Source organism: Protomyctophum bolini, assembly GCF_963924005.1.
Source record: "Protomyctophum bolini genome assembly, chromosome: 9".
NCBI lineage: Eukaryota > Metazoa > Chordata > Actinopteri > Myctophiformes > Myctophidae > Protomyctophum > Protomyctophum bolini.
In genome coordinates this window covers 8385421-8411312 of record NC_137870.1, presented here as the reverse complement: position 1 = coordinate 8411312, position 25892 = coordinate 8385421, and the positions used below count along the sequence as shown (strand labels likewise).

The window sequence follows — 25892 nt, the reverse complement described above, 5'->3', positions numbered from 1 at the left end:
GTATAAGTCATTTTACACTTTACACAGATCTGCAAGCTCTACAAGTAGATCTGCAAGCAGATCTACAAGTGCTATTTTCAGGAGGTGTAAAATCAGCCATTACGACGGCATCAAGCACGCCAAAATACAGAGGGAAGGTGATCATCCACCCGCTGTACAACACTAACGTGTGTCTATATGTATATGTAGGTGATGGTAGAGTGAAAGGGAAGGTGATCATCCACCCGCTGTACAACACTAACGTGTGTCTACCGTATATGTAGGTGATGGTAGAGTGAAAGGGAAGGTGATCATCCCCCCGCTGTACAACACTAACGTGTGTCTACCGTATATGTAGGTGATGGTAGAGTGAAAGGGAAGGTGATCATCCACCCGCTGTACAACACTAACGTGTGTCTACCGTATATGTAGGTGATGGTAGAGTGAAAGGGAAGGTGATCATCCACCCGCTGTACAACACTAACGTGTGTCTACCGTATATGTAGGTGATGGTAGAGTGAAAGGGAAGGTGATCATCCACCCGCTGTACAACACTAACGTGTGTCTACCGTATATGTAGGTGATGGTAGAGTGAAAGGGAAGGTGATCATCCACCCGCTGTACAACACTAACGTGTGTCTACCGTATATGTAGGTGATGGTAGAGTGAAAGGGAAGGTGATCATCCACCCGCTGTACAACACTAACGTGTGTCTATATGTATAGTGATGGTAGAGTGAAAGGGAAGGTGATCATCCACCCGCTGTACAACACTAACGTGTGTCTACCGTATATGTAGGTGATGGTAGAGTGAAAGGGAAGGTGATCATCCACCCGTTGTACAACACTAACGTGTGTCTACCGTATATGTAGGTGATGGTAGAGTGAAAGGGAAGGTGATCATCCACCCGCTGTACAACACTAACGTGTGTCTATATCTAGGGGATGGTAGAGTCCGAGGGAAGGTGATCATCCACCCGTTGTACAACACTAACGTGTGTCTATATCTAGGTGATGGTAGAGTGAAAGGGAAGGTGATCATCCACCCACTGTACAACACTAACATGCATGTGTCTATATCTAGGTGATGGTAGAGTCCGAGGGAAGGTGATCATCCACCCGCTGTACGACACTAACATGCATGTGTCTATATCTAGGTTATGGTAGAGTCCGAGGGAAGGTGATCATCCACCCGCTGTACAACACTAACGTGTGTCTATATCTAGGTGATGGTAGAGTGAAAGGGAAGGTGATCATCCACCCGCTGTACGACACTAACATGCATGTGTCTATATCTAGGTGATGGTAGAGTCCGAGGGAAGGTGATCATCCACCCGCTGTACAACACTAACGTGTGTCTATATCTAGGTGATGGTAGAGTGAAAGGGAAGGTGATCATCCACCCGCTGTACGACACCAGAGCTCTGCACAGCAGGAACGTCTCCGAGTTCTACGACTACGACGTGGCTCTGGTGCAGCTCGGCGGCGGCGTGGCTCCGTCCAGGAGGGCACGGTGAGACCACGAGCAGACCGACTGTTTTAGTGCAGGCCTATATTTCAGGCACTCGTTTTCTAACGTTTAGTTCAGGCTTCTGTTTGGGCACACCTCCTAATGCAACAGGACCCCCAGCTGTGTGTACTGTGCAGTTTACATGCAGCTGCACAGACCAACAGAATGTATCACCATTCATTCATTCATTCATTCATTCATTCATGTCAACTTTATATAAAATCCATAACATGCCATTAAGCGTCATCCTTGAGTCCGGGCTCCCGGACCAGAGCCTGCAATAAGGATACTAGAATCCTAGTATAAGTACATAAGTACGTATACATACCAGTATAAGTACACTCCTATCCAGAGTGACTTGCAGAGTTACATGTGTGACATATCTGACTACAGGCTGACAGCGTGTTACAGTACGTGACCTAAGAATGTAACTCTGGGGTTCGAGAGCCACTGGCCTAAATAACATGCACTCCAAATGTATTCAAACTACAAAAGTAATGAAATACTGTACGTGTGTGTGTGTGTGTGTGTGTGTGTGTGTGTGTGTGTGTGTGTGTGTGTGCGTGTGTGCGTGCGCATCAGACCAATCTGTTTGCCGTGCACCGTTCCAGCCAACCGAGCCCTGAAGAAACTCAACCTGACATGTGACCAACACAGTAAGTACTAACGTTACTAAGATCAACGTTAAACAGCTCTGTATTGTGATAGTAAACATCACTGGAGAAATGTAAATGTATTGTTCTGTTTATTAAAGGGCCGGAGAGCAGGAGAGAGACCCCTGTTATTGAACAAACACTGTACGGCATACTATAGCGCGCAGTTTTTCATCATTTTTGAAGATTTGAAAAAAATGACGAAATGACAAAAACGATGGGTTATAGCCCATGTTTTTTGAAATTTTGAAAAAAAAAGTTAGCCTCGTTTCTCATCATTTTGGACCATGGGCTATAGCCCATATCGTACGGCATACTATAGCGCGCCGTTTTTCATCATTTTTGAAGATTTGAAAAAAAATGACGAAATGACAAAAACGATGGGTTATAGCCCATGTTTTTTGAAATTTTGAAAAAAAAAGTTAGCCTCGTTTCTCATCATTTTGGAACGTGGGCTATAGCCCATATCGTACGGCATACTATAGCGCGCAGTTTTTCATCATTTTTGAAGATTTGAAAAAAATGACGAAATGACAAAAACGATGGGTTATAGCCCATGTTTTTTGAAATTTTGAAAAAAAAAGTTATCCTCGTTTCTCATCATTTTGGACCATGGGCTATAGCCCATATCGTACGGCATACTATAGCGCGCCGTTTTTCATCATTTTTGAGGATTTGAAAAAAAATGACGAAATGACAAAAACGATGGGTTATAGCCCATGTTTTTTGAAATTTTGAAAAAAAAAGTTAGCCTCGTTTCTCATCATTTTGGAACGTGGGCTATAGCCCATATCGTACGGCATACTATAGCGCGCAGTTTTTCATCATTTTTGAAGATTTGAAAAAAATGACGAAATGACAAAAACGATGGGTTATAGCCCATGTTTTTTGAAATTTTGAAAAAAAAAAGTTAGCCTCGTTTCTCATCATTTTGGAACGTGGGCTATAGCCCATATCGTACGGCATACTATAGCGCGCAGTTTTTCATCATTTTTGAAGATTTGAAAAAAATGACGAAATGACAAAAACGATGGGTTATAGCCCATGTTTTTTGAAATTTTGAAAAAAAAAGTTAGCCTCGTTTCTCATCATTTTGGAACGTGGGCTATAGCCCATATCGTACGGCATACTATAGCGCGCAGTTTTTCATCATTTTTGAAGATTTGAAAAAAATGACGAAATGACAAAAACGATGGGTTATAGCCCATGTTTTTTGAAATTTTGAAAAAAAAAGTTAGCCTCGTTTCTCATCATTTTGGAACGTGGGCTATAGCCCATATCGTACGGCATACTATAGCGCGCAGTTTTTCATCATTTTTGAAGATTTGAAAAAAATGACGAAATGACAAAAACGATGGGTTATAGCCCATGTTTTTTGAAATTTTGAAAAAAAAGTTATCCTCGTTTCTCATCATTTTGGACCATGGGCTATAGCCCATATCGTACGGCATACTATAGCGCGCCGTTTTTCATCATTTTTGAGGATTTGAAAAAAAATGACGAAATGACAAAAACGATGGGTTATAGCCCATGTTTTTTGAAATTTTGAAAAAAAAAGTTAGCCTCGTTTCTCATCATTTTGGAACGTGGGCTATAGCCCATATCGTACGGCATACTATAGCGCGCAGTTTTTCATCATTTTTGAAGATTTAAAAAAAATGACGAAATGACAAAAACGATGGGTTATAGCCCATGTTTTTTGAAATTTTGAAAAAAAAAGTTAGCCTCGTTTCTCATCATTTTGGAACGTGGGCTATAGCCCATATCGTACGGCATACTATAGCGCGCAGTTTTTCATCATTTTTGAAGATTTGAAAAAAATGACGAAATGACAAAAACGATGGGTTATAGCCCATGTTTTTTGAAATTTTGAAAAAAAAAGTTAGCCTCGTTTCTCATCATTTTGGAACGTGGGCTATAGCCCATATCGTACGGCATACTATAGCGCGCAGTTTTTCATCATTTTTGAAGATTTGAAAAAAATGACGAAATGACAAAAACGATGGGTTATAGCCCATGTTTTTTGAAATTTTGAAAAAAAAAGTTAGCCTCGTTTCTCATCATTTTGGAACGTGGGCTATAGCCCATATCGTACGGCATACTATAGCGCGCAGTTTTTCATCATTTTTGAAGATTTGAAAAAAATGACGAAATGACAAAAACGATGGGTTATAGCCCATGTTTTTTGAAATTTTGAAAAAAAAAATTAGCCTCGTTTCTCATCATTTTGGAACGTGGGCTATAGCCCATATCGTACGGCATACTATAGCGCGCAGTTTTTCATCATTTTTGAAGATTTGAAAAAATGACGAAATGACAAAAACGATGGGTTATAGCCCATGTTTTTTGAAATTTTGAAAAAAAAAGTTAGCCTTGTTTTTCATCATTTTGGAACGTGGGCTATAGCCCATATCGTACGGCATACTATAGCGCGCAGTTTTTCATCATTTTTGAAGATTTGAAAAAAATGACGAAATGACAAAAACGATGGGTTATAGCCCATGTTTTTTGAAATTTTGAAAAAAAAAGTTATCCTCGTTTCTCATCATTTTGGACCATGGGCTATAGCCCATATCGTACGGCATACTATAGCGCGCCGTTTTTCATCATTTTTGAGGATTTGAATTTTTTTTTACGAAATGACAAAAACGATGGGTTATAGCCCATGTTTTTTGAAATTTTGAAAAAAAAAGTTAGCCTCGTTTCTCATCATTTTGGAACGTGGGCTATAGCCCATATCGTACGGCATACTATAGCGCGCAGTTTTTCATCATTTTTGAAGATTTGAAAAAAATGACGAAATGACAAAAACGATGGGTTATAGCCCATGTTTTTTGAAATTTTGAAAAAAAAAGTTAGCCTCGTTTCTCATCATTTTGGAACGTGGGCTATAGCCCATATCGTACGGCATACTATAGCGCGCAGTTTTTCATCATTTTTGAAGATTTGAAAAAAATGACGAAATGACAAAAACGATGGGTTATAGCCCATGTTTTTTGAAATTTTGAAAAAAAAAGTTAGCCTCGTTTCTCATCATTTTGGAACGTGGGCTATAGCCCATATCGTACGGCATACTATAGCGCGCAGTTTTTCATCATTTTTGAAGATTTGAAAAAAATGACGAAATGACAAAAACGATGGGTTATAGCCCATGTTTTTTGAAATTTTGAAAAAAAAAGTTAGCCTCGTTTCTCATCATTTTGGAACGTGGGCTATAGCCCATATCGTACGGCATACTATAGCGCGCAGTTTTTCATCATTTTTGAAGATTTGAAAAAAATGACGAAATGACAAAAACGATGGGTTATAGCCCATGTTTTTTGAAATTTTGGAAAAAAAAATTAGCCTCGTTTCTCATCATTTTGGAACGTGGGCTATAGCCCATATCGTACGGCATACTATAGCGCGCAGTTTTTCATCATTTTTGAAGATTTGAAAAAATGACGAAATGACAAAAACGATGGGTTATAGCCCATGTTTTTTGAAATTTTGAAAAAAAAAGTTAGCCTTGTTTTTCATCATTTTGGAACGTGGGCTATAGCCCATATCGTACGGCATACTATAGCGCGCAGTTTTTCATCATTTTTGAAGATTTGAAAAAAATGACGAAATGACAAAAACGATGGGTTATAGCCCATGTTTTTTGAAATTTTGAAAAAAAAAGTTATCCTCGTTTCTCATCATTTTGGACCATGGGCTATAGCCCATATCGTACGGCATACTATAGCGCGCCGTTTTTCATCATTTTTGAGGATTTGAATTTTTTTTTACGAAATGACAAAAACGATGGGTTATAGCCCATGTTTTTTGAAATTTTGAAAAAAAAAGTTAGCCTCGTTTCTCATCATTTTGGAACGTGGGCTATAGCCCATATCGTACGGCATACTATAGCGCGCAGTTTTTCATCATTTTTGAAGATTTGAAAAAAATGACGAAATGACAAAAACGATGGGTTATAGCCCATGTTTTTTGAAATTTTGAAAAAAAAAGTTAGCCTCGTTTCTCATCATTTTGGAACGTGGGCTATAGCCCATATCGTACGGCATACTATAGCGCGCAGTTTTTCATCATTTTTGAAGATTTGAAAAAAATGACGAAATGACAAAAACGATGGGTTATAGCCCATGTTTTTGAAATTTTGAAAAAAAAATTTAGCCTCGTTTCTCATCATTTTGGAACGTGGGCTATAGCCCATATCGTACGGCATACTATAGCGCGCAGTTTTTCATCATTTTTGAAGATTTGAAAAAAAATGACGAAATGACAAAAACGATGGGTTATAGCCCATGTTTTTTGAAATTTTGAAAAAAAAAGTTAGCCTCGTTTCTCATCATTTTGGAACGTGGGCTATAGCCCATATCGTACGGCATACTATAGCGCGCAGTTTTTCATCATTTTTGAAGATTTGAAAAAATGACGAAATGACAAAAACGATGGGTTATAGCCCATGTTTTTTGAAATTTTGAAAAAAAAAGTTAGCCTCGTTTCTCATCATTTTGGAACGTGGGCTATAGCCCATATCGTACGGCATACTATAGCGCGCAGTTTTTCATCATTTTTGAAGATTTAAAAAAAATGACGAAATGACAAAAACGATGTGTTATAGCCCATGTTTTTTGAAATTTTGAAAAAAAAAGTTAGCCTCGTTTCTCATCATTTTGGAACGTGGGCTATAGCCCATATCGTACGGCATACTATAGCGCGCCGTTTTTCATCATTTTTGAGGATTTGAAAAGAAAATGACGAAATGACAAAAACGATGGGTTATAGCCCATGTTTTTTGAAATTTTGGAAAACAAAGTTAGCCTCGTTTCTCATCATTTTGGAACGTGGGCTATAGCCCATATCGTACGGCATACAATAGCGCGCAGTTTTTCATCATTTTTGAAGATTTGAAAAAAATGACGAAATGACAAAAACGATAGGTTATAGCCCATGTTTTTTGAAATTTTGAAAAAAAAAGTTAGCCTCGTTTCTTATCATTTTGGAACGTGGGCTATAGCCCATATCGTACGGCATACTATAGCGCGCAGTTTTTCATCATTTTTGAAGATTTGAAAAAAATGACGAAATGACAAAAACGATGGGTTATAGCCCATGTTTTTTGAAATTTTGAAAAAAAAAGTTATCCTCGTTTCTCATCATTTTGGAACGTGGGCTATAGCCCATATCGTACGGCATACTATAGCGCGCCGTTTTTCATCATTTTTGAAGATTTGAAAAAAATGACGAAATGACAAAATCGATGGGTTATAGCCCATGTTTTTTGAAATTTTGAAAAAAAAAGTTAGCCTCGTTTCTCATCATTTTGGAACGTGGGCTATAGCCCATATCGTACGGCATACTATAGCGCGCAGTTTTTCATCATTTTTGAAGATTTGAAAAAAATGACGAAATGACAAAAACGATGGGTTATAGCCCATGTTTTTTGAAATTTTGAAAAAAAAAGTTATCCTCGTTTCTCATCATTTTGGACCATGGGCTATAGCCCATATCGTACGGCATACTATAGCGCGCCGTTTTTCATCATTTTTGAAGATTTGAAAAAAATGACGAAATGACAAAAACGATGGGTTATAGCCCATGTTTTTTGAAATTTTGAAAAAAAAAAGTAGCCTCGTTTCTCATCATTTTGGAACGTGGGCTATAGCCCATATCGTACGGCATACTATAGCGCGCAGTTTTTCATCATTTTTGAAGATTTGAAAAAAATGACGAAATGACAAAAACAATGGGTTATAGCCCATGTTTTTTGAAATTTTGGAAAAAAAAGTTAGCCTCGTTTCTCATCATTTTGGAACGTGGGCTATAGCCCATATCGTACGGCATACTATAGCGCGCAGTTTTTCATCATTTTTGAAGATTTGAAAAAAATGACGAAATGACAAAAACGATGGGTTATAGCCCATGTTTTTTGAAATTTTGAAAAAAAAAGTTAGCCTCGTTTCTCATCATTTTGGAACGTGGGCTATAGCCCATATCGTACGCGTATACCAATGATTACTGTTACAATATAGAGCTATTTAACACTGTTACTGAACACACACTCTATAGCAATGATTACTGTTACAATATAGAGCTATTTAACACTGTTACTGAACACACACTCTATAGCAATGATTACTGTTACAATATAGAGCTATTTAACACTGTTACTGAACACACACTCTATAGCAATGATTACTGTTACAATATAGAGCTATTTAACACTGTTACTGAACACACACTCTATAGCAATGATTACTGTCACAATATAGAGCTATTAGCCTATCTTTTAATGAAAAAGCTTTGGATTAAAAAACAACAAAACTGCCTGTGTGTGTGTGTGTGTGTGTGTGTGTGTGTGTGTGTGTGTGTGTGTGTGTGTGTGCGCGCGTGCGTGTAGAAGAGGTGTTATTGCCGCATAATCAGACTGCTGCCTTCTTCATCCATAAATCGCAGTCCAAGCATAAAAAAACTCACATCCACATGGGGAGTCAGGTGAGTCCATTCAATCCATAAAATAACTCACATCCACATGGGGAGTCAGGTGAGTCCATTCAATCCATAAAATAACTCACATCCACATGGGGAGTCAGGTGAGTCCATTCAATCCATAAAATAACTCACATCCACATGGGGAGTCAGGTGAGTCATAAAATAACTCACATCCACATCGGGAGTCAGGTGAGTCATAAAATAACTCACATCCACATGGGGAGTCAGGTGAGTCATAAAATAACTCACATCCACATCGGGAGTCAGGTGAGTCATAAAATAACTCACATCCACATCGGGAGTCAGGTGAGTCCATTCAATCCAATGTGTTAATCAATAACTGCTTTTCTCTTCTTCTTCATATAAATAATAATGATTTAATAAATAGAAAGAAAATCCAATAACCTTTCAGAAAGTGTTGTGAAAATAGCAGATCTACAAGCTCACAAGGTGTCGCAATGTGACACATTGTGAGCTTGTAGATCTGTAATTTAACCAGTTTTTAAATAGGGCTTAATTGATAATGTACTTTTTTTCAATTCCTAGAAAAGTGCAATATTTGTCTTTGAAAGGTTCAGTAATCTGGAAGTCACAATTTCCAGATTATTAACACAAGTACGATCCACAAATACACATACTCCAGTCCAGTACTTCCATAGGGCAGGATGTGTGCAGAGGTACTCAAGTCTAGTAATGAAGTAAAAGTACTGTGTTACAAAGAGCAGACGTATGTGTGCAGAAGTAATGAAGTAAAAGTATGTTGTTCCAGAAGCCAGGATGTGTGCATAAGTAATTAAGTAAAGTACACTCAGACCATGAAGCGACCTACTGACACGTGTGTGTGTGTGTGTGTGTGTGTGTGTGTGTGTGTGTGTGTGTGTGTGTGTGTGTGTGTGTGTGTGTGTGTGTGTGTGTGTGTGTGTGTGTGTGTGTGTGTGTGTGTGTGTGTGTGTGTGTGTGTGTGTGTGTGTGTGTGTGTGTGTTCCAGAGGCCAGGCTGTGTGCAGAAGGCCACTCAGACTCTGAAACGTCCTACTGACGTCACTCTAGAAGAATATGTTCCTCAGAGGTTCCTCTGCTCTGGAGGAACACCAGGACACCTCGATGACATCAGCTGTAAAGGTATGTATTGCATTATAACTCCATCATAACTCCATTATAAGTCCATCTAACTCCATTATAAGTCCATCTAACTCCATCATAACTCCATCAGTGTAAAGGTAAAGATCCTATAAACATAACTACATCAGTCCATAACCGCGTATCCGGAGTTGGGCCGCGACTCCATCGTAACAATAATAACTAGGGCGGGGTGTAACGATACATTTTAACGGCGATACGATACGTATCGCGATACATGGTTGACGATATGATACGTACATGGATGATATTAGTTCATGGCGCCGTCCTGAATGGGTTAAGTGAAATGTATTTCAAATAATAAATAAGTCTTTCTGAATGTTATTAGAATCCATTCTCTGTAACTCTCTCTTCTATGTTTTTAATCCTATAGGTGATTCTGGTGGTTCGCTGTTCCTTCAGAAAAGAAAGCGCTACTTCCAGGTCAGTAAATAACGCTCCATGACACCACAAACAAAAGCACTTTCGGTGCAAACCGTTGCATTTTGTGGAGTCTGGGGGCCCTATTTTGTGTCCCATTCTGGGCGGGAACCCCTATTGGTGTTTTAAGCATTATGTCATACTTTAGCTATTGACAAATAGCAGATCTACGAGCTTGTAGGTCTTTTGAGATATCGTGAAAATGTAGCGCAAGCATGAAAATGCTTGAGAACCACTGACATAAAAACATAGGGTTTTTCAGAAAACTGTCATGATTTATTAGAAGACATTTTGTAGAATCGTCCTCAGGTCTAAATGGGTTTTAAGTACCAGGTGTTAGGACTTAACGAGCTGTCGCCCTGCAGGTGGGCGTAGTGAGCTGGGGAACCACGGACGTGTGCGGCGCTGACGGACCCTCTCCAGACGCACGCGACTTCCACGTCAGTGTGTTCAGCCTGCTGCCCTGGTTTAAAACAGCACCTCAGTGAGGATCTGCAGTTCCTGCCCACTGTCAACTAACACCACCCCTATGGTTAAAACAGCACCTCAGTGAGGATCTGCAGTTTCTGCCCACTAACACCACCCTATGGTTAAAACAGCACCTCAGCGAGGATCTGCAGTTTCTGCCCACTGTCAACTGACACCAACCTATGGTTAAAACAGCACCTCAGTGAGGATCTGCAGTTCATGCCCACTGTCAACTAACACCACCCCTATGGTTAAAACAGCACCTCAGTGAGGATCTGCAGTTCCTGCCCACTGTCAACTAACGCCACCCTATATGGTTAAAACAGCACCTCAGCGGGGATCTGCAGTTCCTGCCCAGTCAACACCCTATGGTTAAAGATGAGCTATTTAGCTATTGAAAAGAATTGCCCAAATGGAAATGGAAAACAATTGCCAAATGGAATAATTGCCCAATTGCCCAGAGTTAAAAAAAACATTGATTGTTGTACTATATAAAGTGGGGTCCCAGAGATAAACATGGGGGGTCCGTAGCCTAATGCAGGGATACTCAAATAGATTTACCTGTGGGCCACATTACAAAAATGGCAAGGGGCCAGGGGCCAGTAGATAAAATTACGACATTAATGATACTTCTCTCTTTCAATTGCTTTATTTTCGCAAAATGTATCAAAATGTATCAAAGTACAATGTGCATGCACACAATATGTAATTAAATAAATGTGTTACATTTTCTTGCATAAACACAAAGAGCTGTTTCCATAACTGCAACCCTCTCTCTCTCAAGACAGCAGGTAGCAGGGGGGGGGGGGGGGGGGGGGTCAGGGGTCTTCCGCCACCAGGGCCAACCATGGTTACTTTAGGGGCCAATCTAGAAGGTCCCCCATGCTTGCTGCATTTAATTTTTTGGTTCTCCTTTTATTTATTTGCTCTTAACTTATTTGCTTTCATTTACTGATTTAAAAATAGTCGGCATCACACGGACTGTTCCTCTTGTAAAGACAGCAACTATGACAGTCTGTCACTCACCAGATCATAGTCCCCCCCCCCCCCCCCCCCCCCCCCTTTCCTTTTTTATGCACAATACAAAATGGCGGTTGGAAAAGAGGGAGCACTGCAGTGGTATAAAAGACCCCCTTTTCTCTGTCAAAACGGAGCGTCTTCCAAATGACTAAGATGAATCATCTTGCGACGGACATGATGATAGATAGTGTAGTCATGTCTATGTGATGTATACTTATATATATATATATATATATATATATAACACATTTTGCATTATCAAAAGAAATCACTTTGCACTCATAAGTCTTATGAGGCGTTCCCTGGCTGTGTGCCCCCCCTCCTCAGGCAGTGTCTCTGTGGCCACGCCATTGATCCACATCAATGACGACCTTGCACACATACAGTACATACAGTAGGAGGATGCCAGGGTTATGTTTATTTATTACTTACTACTAAACACAGGTCTACTACTGTAAACTTCTGAAATATGACTCTGTTCCACTGACAAGGCGACACTTTATGCACAAAATACGTCATTGTTTTTGTCGTGCGTTGAATTGCTTAAGGAATGTATTTAATGTATACATTGTGGCCCAAAGTGTCATCTATAACCCATCGTTTTTGTCATTTCGTCATTTTTTTCAAATCCTCAAAAATGATGAAAAACGGCGAGCTATAGTATGCCGTACGATATGGGCTATAGCCCATGGTCCAAAATGATGAGAAACGAGGCTAACTTTTTTTTTCAAATTTAAAAAAAACATGGGCTATAACCCATCGTTTTTGTCATTTCGTCATTTTTTTCAAATCCTCAAAAATGATGAAAAACGGCGCGCTATAGTATGCCGTACGATATGGGCTATAGCCCATGGTCCAAAATGATGAGAAACGAGGCTAACTTTTTTTTTCAAAATTTCAAAAAACATGGGCTATAACCCATCGTTTTTGTCATTTCGTCATTTTTTTCAAATCCTCAAAAATGATGAAAAACGGCGCGCTATAGTATGCCGTACGATATGGGCTATAGCCCATGGTCCAAAATGATGAGAAACGAGGCTAACTTTTTTTTTCAAAATTTAAAAAAACATGGGCTATAACCCATCGTTTTTGCCTTTTCGTCATTTTTTTCAAATCCTCAAAAATGATGAAAAACGGCGCGCTATAGTATGCCGTACGATATGGGCTATAGCCCATGGTCCAAAATGATGAGAAACGAGGCTAACTTTTTTTTTCAAAATTTAAAAAAACATGGGCTATAACCCATCGTTTTTGTCATTTCGTCATTTTTTTCAAATCCTCAAAAATGATGAAAAACGGCGCGCTATAGTATGCCGTACGATATGGGCTATAGCCCATGGTCCAAAATGATGAGAAACGAGGCTAATTTTTTTTCCAAAATTTCAAAAAACATGGGCTATAACCCATCGTTTTTGTCATTTCGTCATTTTTTCAAATCCTCAAAAATGATGAAAAACGGCGCGCTATAGTATGCCGTACGATATGGGCTATAGCCCATGGTCCAAAATGATGAGAAACGAGGCTAATTTTTTTTCCAAATTTTCAAAAAACATGGGCTATAACCCATCGTTTTTGTCATTTCGTCATTTTTTTCAAATCCTCAAAAATGATGAAAAACGGCGCGCTATAGTATGCCGTACGATATGGGCTATAGCCCATGGTCCAAAATGATGAGAAACGAGGCTAACTTTTTTTTTCAAAATTTCAAAAAACATGGGCTATAACCCATCGTTTTCGTCATTTTTTTCAAATCCTCAAAAATGATGAAAAACGGCGCGCTATAGTATGCCGTACGATATGGGCTATAGCCCATGGTCCAAAATGATGAGAAACGAGGCTAACTTTTTTTTTTGAAATTTCAAAAAACATGGGCTATAACCCATCGTTTTTGTCATTTCGTCATTTTTTCAAATCCTCAAAAATGATGAAAAACGGCGCGCTATAGTATGCCGTACGATATGGGTTATAGCCCATGGTCCAAAATGATGAGAAACGAGGCTAATTTTTTTTCCAAATTTTCAAAAAACATGGGCTATAACCCATCGTTTTTGTCATTTCGTCATTTTTTTCAAATCCTCAAAAATGATGAAAAACGGCGCGCTATAGTATGCCGTACGATATGGGCTATAGCCCATGGTCCAAAATGATGAGAAACGAGGCTAACTTTTTTTTTCAAAATTTCAAAAAACATGGGCTATAACCCATCGTTTTCGTCATTTTTTTCAAATCCTCAAAAATGATGAAAAACGGCGCGCTATAGTATGCCGTACGATATGGGCTATAGCCCATGGTCCAAAATGATGAGAAACGAGGCTAATTTTTTTTCCAAATTTTCAAAAAACATGGGCTATAACCCATCGTTTTTGTCATTTCGTCATTTTTTTCAAATCCTCAAAAATGATGAAAAACGGCGCGCTATAGTATGCCGTACGATATGGGCTATAGCCCATGGTCCAAAATGATGAGAAACGAGGCTAACTTTTTTTTTCAAAATTTCAAAAAACATGGGCTATAACCCATCGTTTTCGTCATTTTTTTCAAATCCTCAAAAATGATGAAAAACGGCGCGCTATAGTATGCCGTACGATATGGGCTATAGCCCATGGTCCAAAATGATGAGAAACGAGGCTAACTTTTTTTTTTGAAATTTCAAAAAACATGGGCTATAACCCATCGTTTTTGTCATTTCGTCATTTTTTCAAATCCTCAAAAATGATGAAAAACGGCGCGCTATAGTATGCCGTACGATATGGGTTATAGCCCATGGTCCAAAATGATGAGAAACGAGGCTAATTTTTTTTCCAAATTTTCAAAAAACATGGGCTATAACCCATCGTTTTTGTCATTTCGTCATTTTTTTCAAATCCTCAAAAATGATGAAAAACGGCGTGCTATAGTATGCCGTACGATATGGGCTATAGCCCATGGTCCAAAATGATGAGAAACGAGGCTAACTTTTTTTTTCAAAATTTCAAAAAACATGGGCTATAACCCATCGTTTTCGTCATTTTTTTCAAATCCTCAAAAATGATGAAAAACGGCGCGCTATAGTATGCCGTACGATATGGGCTATAGCCCATGGTCCAAAATGATGAGAAACGAGGCTAACTTTTTTTTTGAAATTTAAAAAAACATGGGCTATAACCCATCGTTTTTGTCATTTCGTCATTTTTTTCAAATCCTCAAAAATGATGAAAAACGGCGCGCTATAGTATGCCGTACGATATGGGCTATAGCCCATGGTCCAAAATGATGAGAAACGAGGCTAACTTTTTTTTTCAAAATTTAAAAAAACATGGGCTATAACCCATCGTTTTTGTCATTTCGTCATTTTTTTCAAATCCTCAAAAATGATGAAAAACGGCACGCTATAGTATGCCGTACGATATGGGCTATAGCCCATGGTCCAAAATGATGAGAAACGAGGCTAACTTTTTTTTTTGAAATTTCAAAAAACATGGGCTATAACCCATCGTTTTTGTCATTTCGTCATTTTTTTCAAATCCTCAAAAATGATGAAAAACGGCGCGCTATAGTATGCCGTACGATATGGGCTATATCCCATGGTCCAAAATGATGAGAAACGAGGCTAACTTTTTTTTTCAAAATTTCAAAAAACATGGGCTATAACCCATCGTTTTTGTCATTTCGTCATTTTTTTCAAATCCTCAAAAATGATGAAAAACGGCGCGCTATAGTATGCCGTACGATATGGGCTATAGCCCATGGTCCAAAATGATGAGAAACGAGGCTAATTTTTTTTTCAAATTTTCAAAAAACATGGGCTATAACCCATCGTTTTTTTTATTTTTTCATTTTTGTCAAATCGTCAAAAATTATGAAAAACGGCGTGCTATAGTATGCCGTACGATATGGGCTATAGCCCATGGTCCAAAATGATGAGAAACGAGGATAACTTTTTTTTTCAAAATTTCAAAAAAACATGGGCTATAACCCATCGTTTTTTTCATTTTTGTCAAATCATCAAAAATGATGAAAAACGGCGCGCTATAGTATGCCGTACGATATGGGCTATAGCCCATGGTCCAAAATGATGAGAAACGAGGCTAATTTTTTTTCAAAATTTCAAAAAACATGGGCTATAACCCATCGTTTTTGTCATTTCGTCATTTTTTTCAAATCCTCAAAAATGATGAAAAACGGCGCGCTATAGTATGCCGTACGATATGGGCTATAGCCCATGGTCCAAAATGATGAGAAACGAGGCTAACTTTTTTTTTTGAAATTTCAAAAAACATGGGCTATAACCCATCGTTTTTGTCATTTCGTCATTTTTTTCAAATCCTCAAAAATGATGAAAAACGGCGCGCTATAGTATGCCGTACGATATGGGCTATAGCCCATGGTCCAAAATGATGAGAAACGAGGCTAACTTTTTTTTTCAAATTTTCAAAAAACATGGGCTATAACCCATCGTTTTTGTCATTTCGTCATTTTTTTCAAATCCTCAAAAATGATGAAAAACGGCGCGCTATAGTATGCCGTACGATATGGGCTATAGCCCATGGTCCAAAATGATGAGAAACGAGGCTAACTTTTTTTTTCAAAATTTAAAAAAACATGGGCTATAACCCATCGTTTTTGTCATTTCGTCATTTTTTTCAAATCCTCAAAAATGATGAAAAACGGCGCGCTATAGTATGCCGTACGATATGGGCTATAGCCCATGGTCCAAAATGATGAGAAACGAGGCTAACTTTTTTTTTCAAAATTTCAAAAAACATGGGCTATAACCCATCGTTTTTGTCATTTCGTCATTTTTTTCAAATCCTCAAAAATGATGAAAAACGGCGCGCTATAGTATGCCGTACGATATGGGCTATAGCCCATGGTCCAAAATGATGAGAAACGAGGCTAATTTTTTTTTCAAATTTTCAAAAAACATGGGCTATAACCCATCGTTTTTGTCATTTCGTCATTTTTTTCAAATCCTCAAAAATGATGAAAAACGGCGCGCTATAGTATGCCGTACGATATGGGCTATAGCCCATGGTCCAAAATGATGAGAAACGAGGATAACTTTTTTTTTCAAAATTTCAAAAAACATGGGCTATAACCCATCGTTTTTGTCATTTCGTCATTTTTTTCAAATCCTCAAAAATGATGAAAAACGGCGCGCTATAGTATGCCGTACGATATGGGCTATAGCCCATGGTCCAAAATGATGAGAAACGAGGCTAACTTTTTTTTTCAAAATTTCAAAAAACATGGGCTATAACCCATCGTTTTTGTCATTTCGTCATTTTTTTCAAATCCTCAAAAATGATGAAAAACGGGCGCGCTATAGTATGCCGTACGATATGGGCTATAGCCCATGGTCCAAAATGATGAGAAACGAGGCTAACTTTTTTTTTCAAAATTTAAAAAAACATGGGCTATAACCCATCGTTTTTGTCATTTCGTCATTTTTTTCAAATCCTCAAAAATGATGAAAAACGGCGCGCTATAGTATGCCGTACGATATGGGCTATAGCCCATGGTCCAAAATGATGAGAAACGAGGCTAACTTTTTTTTCAAAATTTCAAAAAACATGGGCTATAACCCATCGTTTTTGTCATTTTGTCATTTTTTTCAAATCCTCAAAAATGATGAAAAACGGTGCGCTATAGTATGCCGTACGATATGGGCTATAGCCCATGGTCCAAAATGATGAGAAACGAGGCTAACTTTTTTTTTCAAAATTTCAAAAAACATGGGCTATAACCCATCGTTTTTGTCATTTCGTCATTTTTTTCAAATCCTCAAAAATGATGAAAAACGGCGCGCTATAGTATGCCGTACGATATGGGCTATAGCCCATGGTCCAAAATGATGAGAAACGAGGCTAACTTTTTTTTCCAAAATTTCAAAAAACATGGGCTATAACCCATCGTTTTTGTCATTTCGTCATTTTTTTCAAATCCTCAAAAATGATGAAAAACGGCGCGCTATAGTATGCCGTACGATATGGGCTATAGCCCATGGTCCAAAATGATGAGAAACGAGGCTAACTTTTTTTTCCAAAATTAAAAAAAACATGGGCTATAACCCATCGTTTTTGTCATTTCGTCATTTTTTTCAAATCCTCAAAAATGATGAAAAACGGCGCGCTATAGTATGCCGTACGATATGGGCTATAGCCCATGGTCCAAAATGATGAGAAACGAGGCTAACTTTTTTTTTCAAAATTTAAAAAAACATGGGCTATAACCCATCGTTTTTGTCATTTCGTCATTTTTTTCAAATCCTCAAAAATGATGAAAAACGGTGCGCTATAGTATGCCGTACGATATGGGCTATAGCCCATGGTCCAAAATGATGAGAAACAAGGCTAACTTTTTTTTTCAAAATTTAAAAAAACATGGGCTATAACCCATCGTTTTTGTCATTTCGTCATTTTTTCAAATCCTCAAAAATGATGAAAAACGGCGCGCTATAGTATGCCGTACGATATGGGCTATAGCCCATGGTCCAAAATGATGAGAAACGAGGCTAACTTTTTTTTTCAAAATTTCAAAAAACATGGGCTATAACCCATCGTTTTTGTCATTTCGTCATTTTTTTCAAATCCTCAAAAATGATGAAAAACGGCGCGCTATAGTATGCCGTACGATATGGGCTATAGCCCATGGTCCAAAATGATGCGAAACGAGGCTAACTTTTTTTTTTGAAATTTCAAAAAACATGGGCTATAACCCATCGTTTTTGCCATTTCGTCATTTTTTCAAATCCTCAAAAATGATGAAAAACGGCGCGCTATAGTATGCCGTACGATATGGGCTATATCCCATGGTCCAAAGTGATGAGAAACGAGGCTAACTTTTTTTTTCAAAATTTAAAAAAACATGGGCTATAACCCATCGTTTTTGTCATTTCGTCATTTTTTTCAAATCCTCAAAAATGATGAAAAACGGCGCGCTATAGTATGCCGTACGATATGGGCTATAGCCCATGGTCCAAAATGATGAGAAACGAGGCTAACTTTTTTTTTCAAAATTTAAAAAAACATGGGCTATAACCCATCGTTTTTGTCATTTCGTCATTTTTTTCAAATCCTCAAAAATGATGAAAAACGGTGCGCTATAGTATGCCGTACGATATGGGCTATAGCCCATGGTCCAAAATGATGAGAAACAAGGCTAACTTTTTTTTTCAAAATTTAAAAAAACATGGGCTATAACCCATCGTTTTTGTCATTTCGTCATTTTTTCAAATCCTCAAAAATGATGAAAAACGGCGCGCTATAGTATGCCGTACGATATGGGCTATAGCCCATGGTCCAAAATGATGAGAAACGAGGCTAACTTTTTTTTTCAAAATTTCAAAAAACATGGGCTATAACCCATCGTTTTTGTCATTTCGTCATTTTGTTCAAATCCTCAAAAATGATGAAAAACGGCGCGCTATAGTATGCCGTACGATATGGGCTATAGCCCATGGTCCAAAATGATGCGAAACGAGGCTAACTTTTTTTTTTGAAATTTCAAAAAACATGGGCTATAACCCATCGTTTTTGTCATTTCGTCATTTTTTCAAATCCTCAAAAATGATGAAAAACGGCGCGCTATAGTATGCCGTACGATATGGGCTATATCCCATGGTCCAAAGTGATGAGAAACGAGGCTAACTTTTTTTTTCAAAATTTCAAAAAACATGGGCTATAACCCATCGTTTTTGTCATTTCGTCATTTTTTTCAAATCCTCAAAAATGATGAAAAACGGCGCGCTATAGTATGCCGTACGATATGGGCTATAGCCCATGGTCCAAAATGATGAGAAACGAGGCTAACTTTTTTTTTCAAAATTTAAAAAAACATGGGCTATAACCCATCGTTTTTGTCATTTCGTCATTTTTTTCAAATCCTCAAAAATGATGAAAAACGGCGCGCTATAGTATGCCGTACGATATGGGCTATAGCCCATGGTCCAAAATGATGAGAAACGAGGCTAACTTTTTTTTTCAAAATTTAAAAAAACATGGGCTATAACCCATCGTTTTTGTCATTTCGTCATTTTTTTCAAATCCTCAAAAATGATGAAAAACGGTGCGCTATAGTATGCCGTACGATATGGGCTATAGCCCATGGTCCAAAATGATGAGAAACAAGGCTAACTTTTTTTTTCAAAATTAAAAAAAACATGGGCTATAACCCATCGTTTTTGTCATTTCGTCATTTTTTCAAATCCTCAAAAATGATGAAAAACGGCGCGCTATAGTATGCCGTACGATATGGGCTATAGCCCATGGTCCAAAATGATGAGAAACGAGGCTAACTTTTTTTTTCAAAATTTCAAAAAACATGGGCTATAACCCATCGTTTTTGTCATTTCGTCATTTTTTTCAAATCCTCAAAAATGATGAAAAACGGCGCGCTATAGTATGCCGTACGATATGGGCTATAGCCCATGGTCCAAAATGATGCGAAACGAGGCTAACTTTTTTTTTGAAATTTCAAAAAACATGGGCTATAACCCATCGTTTTTGTCATTTCGTCATTTTTTCAAATCCTCAAAAATGATGAAAAACGGCGCGCTATAGTATGCCGTACGATATGGGCTATATCCCATGGTCCAAAGTGATGAGAAACGAGGCTAACTTTTTTTTTCAAAATTTCAAAAAACATGGGCTATAACCCATCGTTTTTGTCATTTCGTCATTTTTTTCAAATCCTCAAAAATGATGAAAAACGGCGCGCTATAGTATGCCGTACGATATGGGCTATAGCCCATGGTCCAAAATGATGAGAAACGAGGCTAACTTTTTTTTTCAAAATTTAAAAAAACATGGGCTATAACCCATCGTTTTTGTCATTTCGTCATTTTTTTCAAATCCTCAAAAATGATGAAAAACGGCGCGCTATAGTATGCCGTACGATATGGGCTATAGCCCATGGTCCAAAATGATGAGAAACGAGGCTAACTTTTTTTTTCAAAATTTAAAAAAACATGGGCTATAACCCATCGTTTTTGTCATTTCGTCATTTTTTTCAAATCCTCAAAAATGATGAAAAACGGTGCGCTATAGTATGCCGTACGATATGGGCTATAGCCCATGGTCCAAAATGATGAGAAACGAGGCTAACTTTTTTTTCCAAAATTTCAAAAAACATGGGCTATAACCCATCGTTTTTGTCATTTCGTCATTTTTTTCAAATCCTCAAAAATGATGAAAAACAGCGCGCTATAGTATGCCGTACGATATGGGCTATAGCCCATGGTCCAAAATGATGAGAAACGAGGATAACTTTTTTTTTCAAAATTTCAAAAAACATGGGCTATAACCCATCGTTTTTGTCATTTCGTCATTTTTTTCAAATCCTCAAAAATGATGAAAAACGGCGCGCTATAGTATGCCGTACGATATGGGCTATAGCCCATGGTCCAAAATGATGAGAAACGAGGCTAACTTTTTTTTTCAAAATTTAAAAAAACATGGGCTATAACCCATCGTTTTTGTCATTTCGTCATTTTTTTCAAATCCTCAAAAATGATGAAAAACGGCGCGCTATAGTATGCCGTACGATATGGGCTATAGCCCATGGTCCAAAATGATGAGAAACGAGGCTAACTTTTTTTTTCAAAATTTAAAAAAACATGGGCTATAACCCATCGTTTTTGTCATTTCGTCATTTTTTTCAAATCCTCAAAAATGATGAAAAACAGCGCGCTATAGTATGCCGTACGATATGGGCTATAGCCCATGGTCCAAAATGATGAGAAACGAGGCTAACTTTTTTTTTCAAAATTAAAAAAAACATGGGCTATAACCCATCGTTTTTGTCATTTCGTCATTTTTTTCAAATCCTCAAAAATGATGAAAAACAGCGCGCTATAGTATGCCGTACGATATGGGCTATAGCCCATGGTCCAAAATGATGAGAAACGAGGCTAACTTTTTTTTTCAAAATTTCAAAAAACATGGGCTATAACCCATCGTTTTTGTCATTTCGTCATTTTTTTCAAATCCTCAAAAATGATGAAAAACGGCGCGCTATAGTATGCCGTACGATATGGGCTATAGCCCATGGTCCAAAATGATGAGAAACGAGGCTAACTTTTTTTTTCAAAATTTAAAAAAACATGGGCTATAACCCATCGTTTTTGTCATTTCGTCATTTTTTTCAAATCCTCAAAAATGATGAAAAACGGCGCGCTATAGTATGCCGTACGATATGGGCTATAGCCCATGGTCCAAAATGATGAGAAACGAGGCTAACTTTTTTTTTCAAAATTTAAAAAAACATGGGCTATAACCCATCGTTTTTGTCATTTCGTCATTTTTTTCAAATCCTCAAAAATGATGAAAAACGGTGCGCTATAGTATGCCGTACGATATGGGCTATAGCCCATGGTCCAAAATGATGAGAAACGAGGCTAACTTTTTTTTTCAAAATTTAAAAAAACATGGGCTATAACCCATCGTTTTTGTCATTTCGTCATTATTTTTCAAATCCTCAAAAATGATGAAAAACGGCGCGCTATAGTATGCCGTACGATATGGGCTATAGCCCATGGTCCAAAATGATGAGAAACGAGGCTAACTTTTTTTTTCAAAATTTCAAAAAACATGGGCTATAACCCATCGTTTTTGTCATTTCGTCATTTTTTTCAAATCCTCAAAAATGATGAAAAACGGCGCGCTATAGTATGCCGTACGATATGGGCTATAGCCCATGGTCCAAAATGATGAGAAACGAGGCTAACTTTTTTTTTCAAAATTTAAAAAAACATGGGCTATAACCCATCGTTTTTGTCATTTCGTCATTTTTTTCAAATCCTCAAAAATGATGAAAAACGGCGCGCTATAGTATGCCGTACGATATGGGCTATAGCCCATGGTCCAAAATGATGAGAAACGAGGCTAACTTTTTTTTTCAAAATTTAAAAAAACATGGGCTATAACCCATCGTTTTTGTCATTTCGTCATTTTTTTCAAATCCTCAAAAATGATGAAAAACGGTGCGCTATAGTATGCCGTACGATATGGGCTATAGCCCATGGTCCAAAATGATGAGAAACGAGGCTAACTTTTTTTTTCAAAATTAAAAAAAACATGGGCTATAACCCATCGTTTTTGTCATTTCGTCATTTTTTTCAAATCCTCAAAAATGATGAAAAACAGCGCGCTATAGTATGCCGTACGATATGGGCTATAGCCCATGGTCCAAAATGATGAGAAACGAGGCTAACTTTTTTTTTCAAAATTTCAAAAAACATGGGCTATAACCCATCGTTTTTGTCATTTCGTCATTTTTTTCAAATCCTCAAAAATGATGAAAAACGGCGCGCTATAGTATGCCGTACGATATGGGCTATAGCCCATGGTCCAAAATGATGAGAAACGAGGCTAACTTTTTTTTTCAAAATTTAAAAAAACATGGGCTATAACCCATCGTTTTTGTCATTTCGTCATTTTTTTCAAATCCTCAAAAATGATGAAAAACGGCGCGCTATAGTATGCCGTACGATATGGGCTATAGCCCATGGTCCAAAATGATGAGAAACGAGGCTAACTTTTTTTTTCAAAATTTAAAAAAACATGGGCTATAACCCATCGTTTTTGTCATTTCGTCATTTTTTTCAAATCCTCAAAAATGATGAAAAACGGTGCGCTATAGTATGCCGTACGATATGGGCTATAGCCCATGGTCCAAAATGATGAGAAACGAGGCTAACTTTTTTTTTCAAAATTTAAAAAAACATGGGCTATAACCCATCGTTTTTGTCATTTCGTCATTATTTTTCAAATCCTCAAAAATGATGAAAAACGGCGCGCTATAGTATGCCGTACGATATGGGCTATAGCCCATGGTCCAAAATGATGAGAAACGAGGCTAACTTTTTTTTTCAAAATTTCAAAAAACATGGGCTATAACCCATCGTTTTTGTCATTTCGTCATTTTTTTCAAATCCTCAAAAATGATGAAAAACGGCGCGCTATAGTATGCCGTACGATATGGGCTATAGCCCATGGTCCAAAATGATGAGAAACGAGGCTAACTTTTTTTTTCAAAATTTAAAAAAACATGGGCTATAACCCATCGTTTTTGTCATTTCGTCATTTTTTTCAAATCCTCAAAAATGATGAAAAACGGCGCGCTATAGTATGCCGTACGATATGGGCTATAGCCCATGGTCCAAAATGATGAGAAACGAGGCTAACTTTTTTTTTCAAAATTTAAAAAAACATGGGCTATAACCCATCGTTTTTGTCATTTCGTCATTTTTTTCAAATCCTCAAAAATGATGAAAAACGGTGCGCTATAGTATGCCGTACGATATGGGCTATAGCCCATGGTCCAAAATGATGAGAAACAAGGCTAACTTTTTTTTTCAAAATTTAAAAAAACATGGGCTATAACCCATCGTTTTTGTCATTTCGTCATTTTTTCAAATCCTCAAAAATGATGAAAAACGGCGCGCTATAGTATGCCGTACGATATGGGCTATAGCCCATGGTCCAAAATGATGAGAAACGAGGCTAACTTTTTTTTTCAAAATTTCAAAAAACATGGGCTATAACCCATCGTTTTTGTCATTTCGTCATTTTTTTCAAATCCTCAAAAATGATGAAAAACGGCGCGCTATAGTATGCCGTACGATATGGGCTATAGCCAATGGTCCAAAATGATGCGAAACGAGGCTAACTTTTTTTTTTGAAATTTCAAAAAACATGGGCTATAACCCATCGTTTTTGTCATTTCGTCATTTTTTCAAATCCTCAAAAATGATGAAAAACGGCGCGCTATAGTATGCCGTACGATATGGGCTATATCCCATGGTCCAAAGTGATGAGAAACGAGGCTAACTTTTTTTTTCAAAATTTCAAAAAACATGGGCTATAACCCATCGTTTTTGTCATTTCGTCATTTTTTTCAAATCCTCAAAAATGATGAAAAACGGCGCGCTATAGTATGCCGTACGATATGGGCTATAGCCCATGGTCCAAAATGATGAGAAACGAGGCTAACTTTTTTTTTCAAAATTTAAAAAAACATGGGCTATAACCCATCGTTTTTGTCATTTCGTCATTTTTTTCAAATCCTCAAAAATGATGAAAAACGGCGCGCTATAGTATGCCGTACGATATGGGCTATAGCCCATGGTCCAAAATGATGAGAAACGAGGCTAACTTTTTTTTTCAAAATTAAAAAAAACATGGGCTATAACCCATCGTTTTTGTCATTTCGTCATTTTTTTCAAATCCTCAAAAATGATGAAAAACGGTGCGCTATAGTATGCCGTACGATATGGGCTATAGCCCATGGTACAAAATGATGAGAAACGAGGATAACTTTTTTTTTCAAAATTTCAAAAAACATGGGCTATAACCCATCGTTTTTGTCATTTCGTCATTTTTTTCAAATCCTCAAAAATGATGAAAAACGGCGCGCTATAGTATGCCGTACGATATGGGCTATAGCCCATGGTCCAAAATGATGAGAAACGAGGCTAACTTTTTTTTTCAAAATTTCAAAAAACATGGGCTATAACCCATCGTTTTTGTCATTTCGTCATTTTTTTCAAATCCTCAAAAATGATGAAAAACGGCGCGCTATAGTATGCCGTACGATATGGGCTATAGCCCATGGTCCAAAATGATGAGAAACGAGGCTAACTTTTTTTTTCAAAATTTAAAAAAACATGGGCTATAACCCATCGTTTTTGTCATTTCGTCATTTTTTTCAAATCCTCAAAAATGATGAAAAACGGCGCGCTATAGTATGCCGTACGATATGGGCTATAGCCCATGGTCCAAAATGATGAGAAACGAGGCTAACTTTTTTTTTCAAAATTTAAAAAAACATGGGCTATAACCCATCGTTTTTGTCATTTCGTCATTTTTTTCAAATCCTCAAAAATGATGAAAAACGGTGCGCTATAGTATGCCGTACGATATGGGCTATAGCCCATGGTCCAAAATGATGAGAAACGAGGCTAACTTTTTTTTCCAAAATTTCAAAAAACATGGGCTATAACCCATCGTTTTTGTCATTTCGTCATTTTTTTCAAATCCTCAAAAATGATGAAAAACAGCGCGCTATAGTATGCCGTACGATATGGGCTATAGCCCATGGTCCAAAATGATGAGAAACGAGGATAACTTTTTTTTTCAAAATTTCAAAAAACATGGGCTATAACCCATCGTTTTTGTCATTTCGTCATTTTTTTCAAATCCTCAAAAATGATGAAAAACGGCGCGCTATAGTATGCCGTACGATATGG

The 25892-nt window shown here is 37.7% G+C and overlaps 1 protein-coding gene across 3 annotated transcripts in view; it reads left to right on the top strand.

Annotated features, from left to right (window-relative positions):
* LOC308321501 (complement C2) overlaps positions 1-25892 on the top strand; it is a 64180-nt gene that overhangs the window by 11394 nt on the left and 26894 nt on the right. For 2 of the 3 annotated variants that reach the window (XM_080772431.1, XM_080772429.1), the window contains 6 exons: positions 1347-1491; positions 2071-2144; positions 8527-8621; positions 8808-8846; positions 9607-9739; positions 10131-10180. In XM_080772431.1, the coding sequence (XP_080628557.1) occupies positions 1347-1491; positions 2071-2144; positions 8527-8621; positions 8808-8846; positions 9607-9739; positions 10131-10180 (536 nt within the window). The remainder of the gene's footprint in view (positions 1-1346; positions 1492-2070; positions 2145-8526; positions 8622-8807; positions 8847-9606; positions 9740-10130; positions 10181-25892) is intronic. The other variant, XM_080772430.1, reaches the window with a different exon arrangement.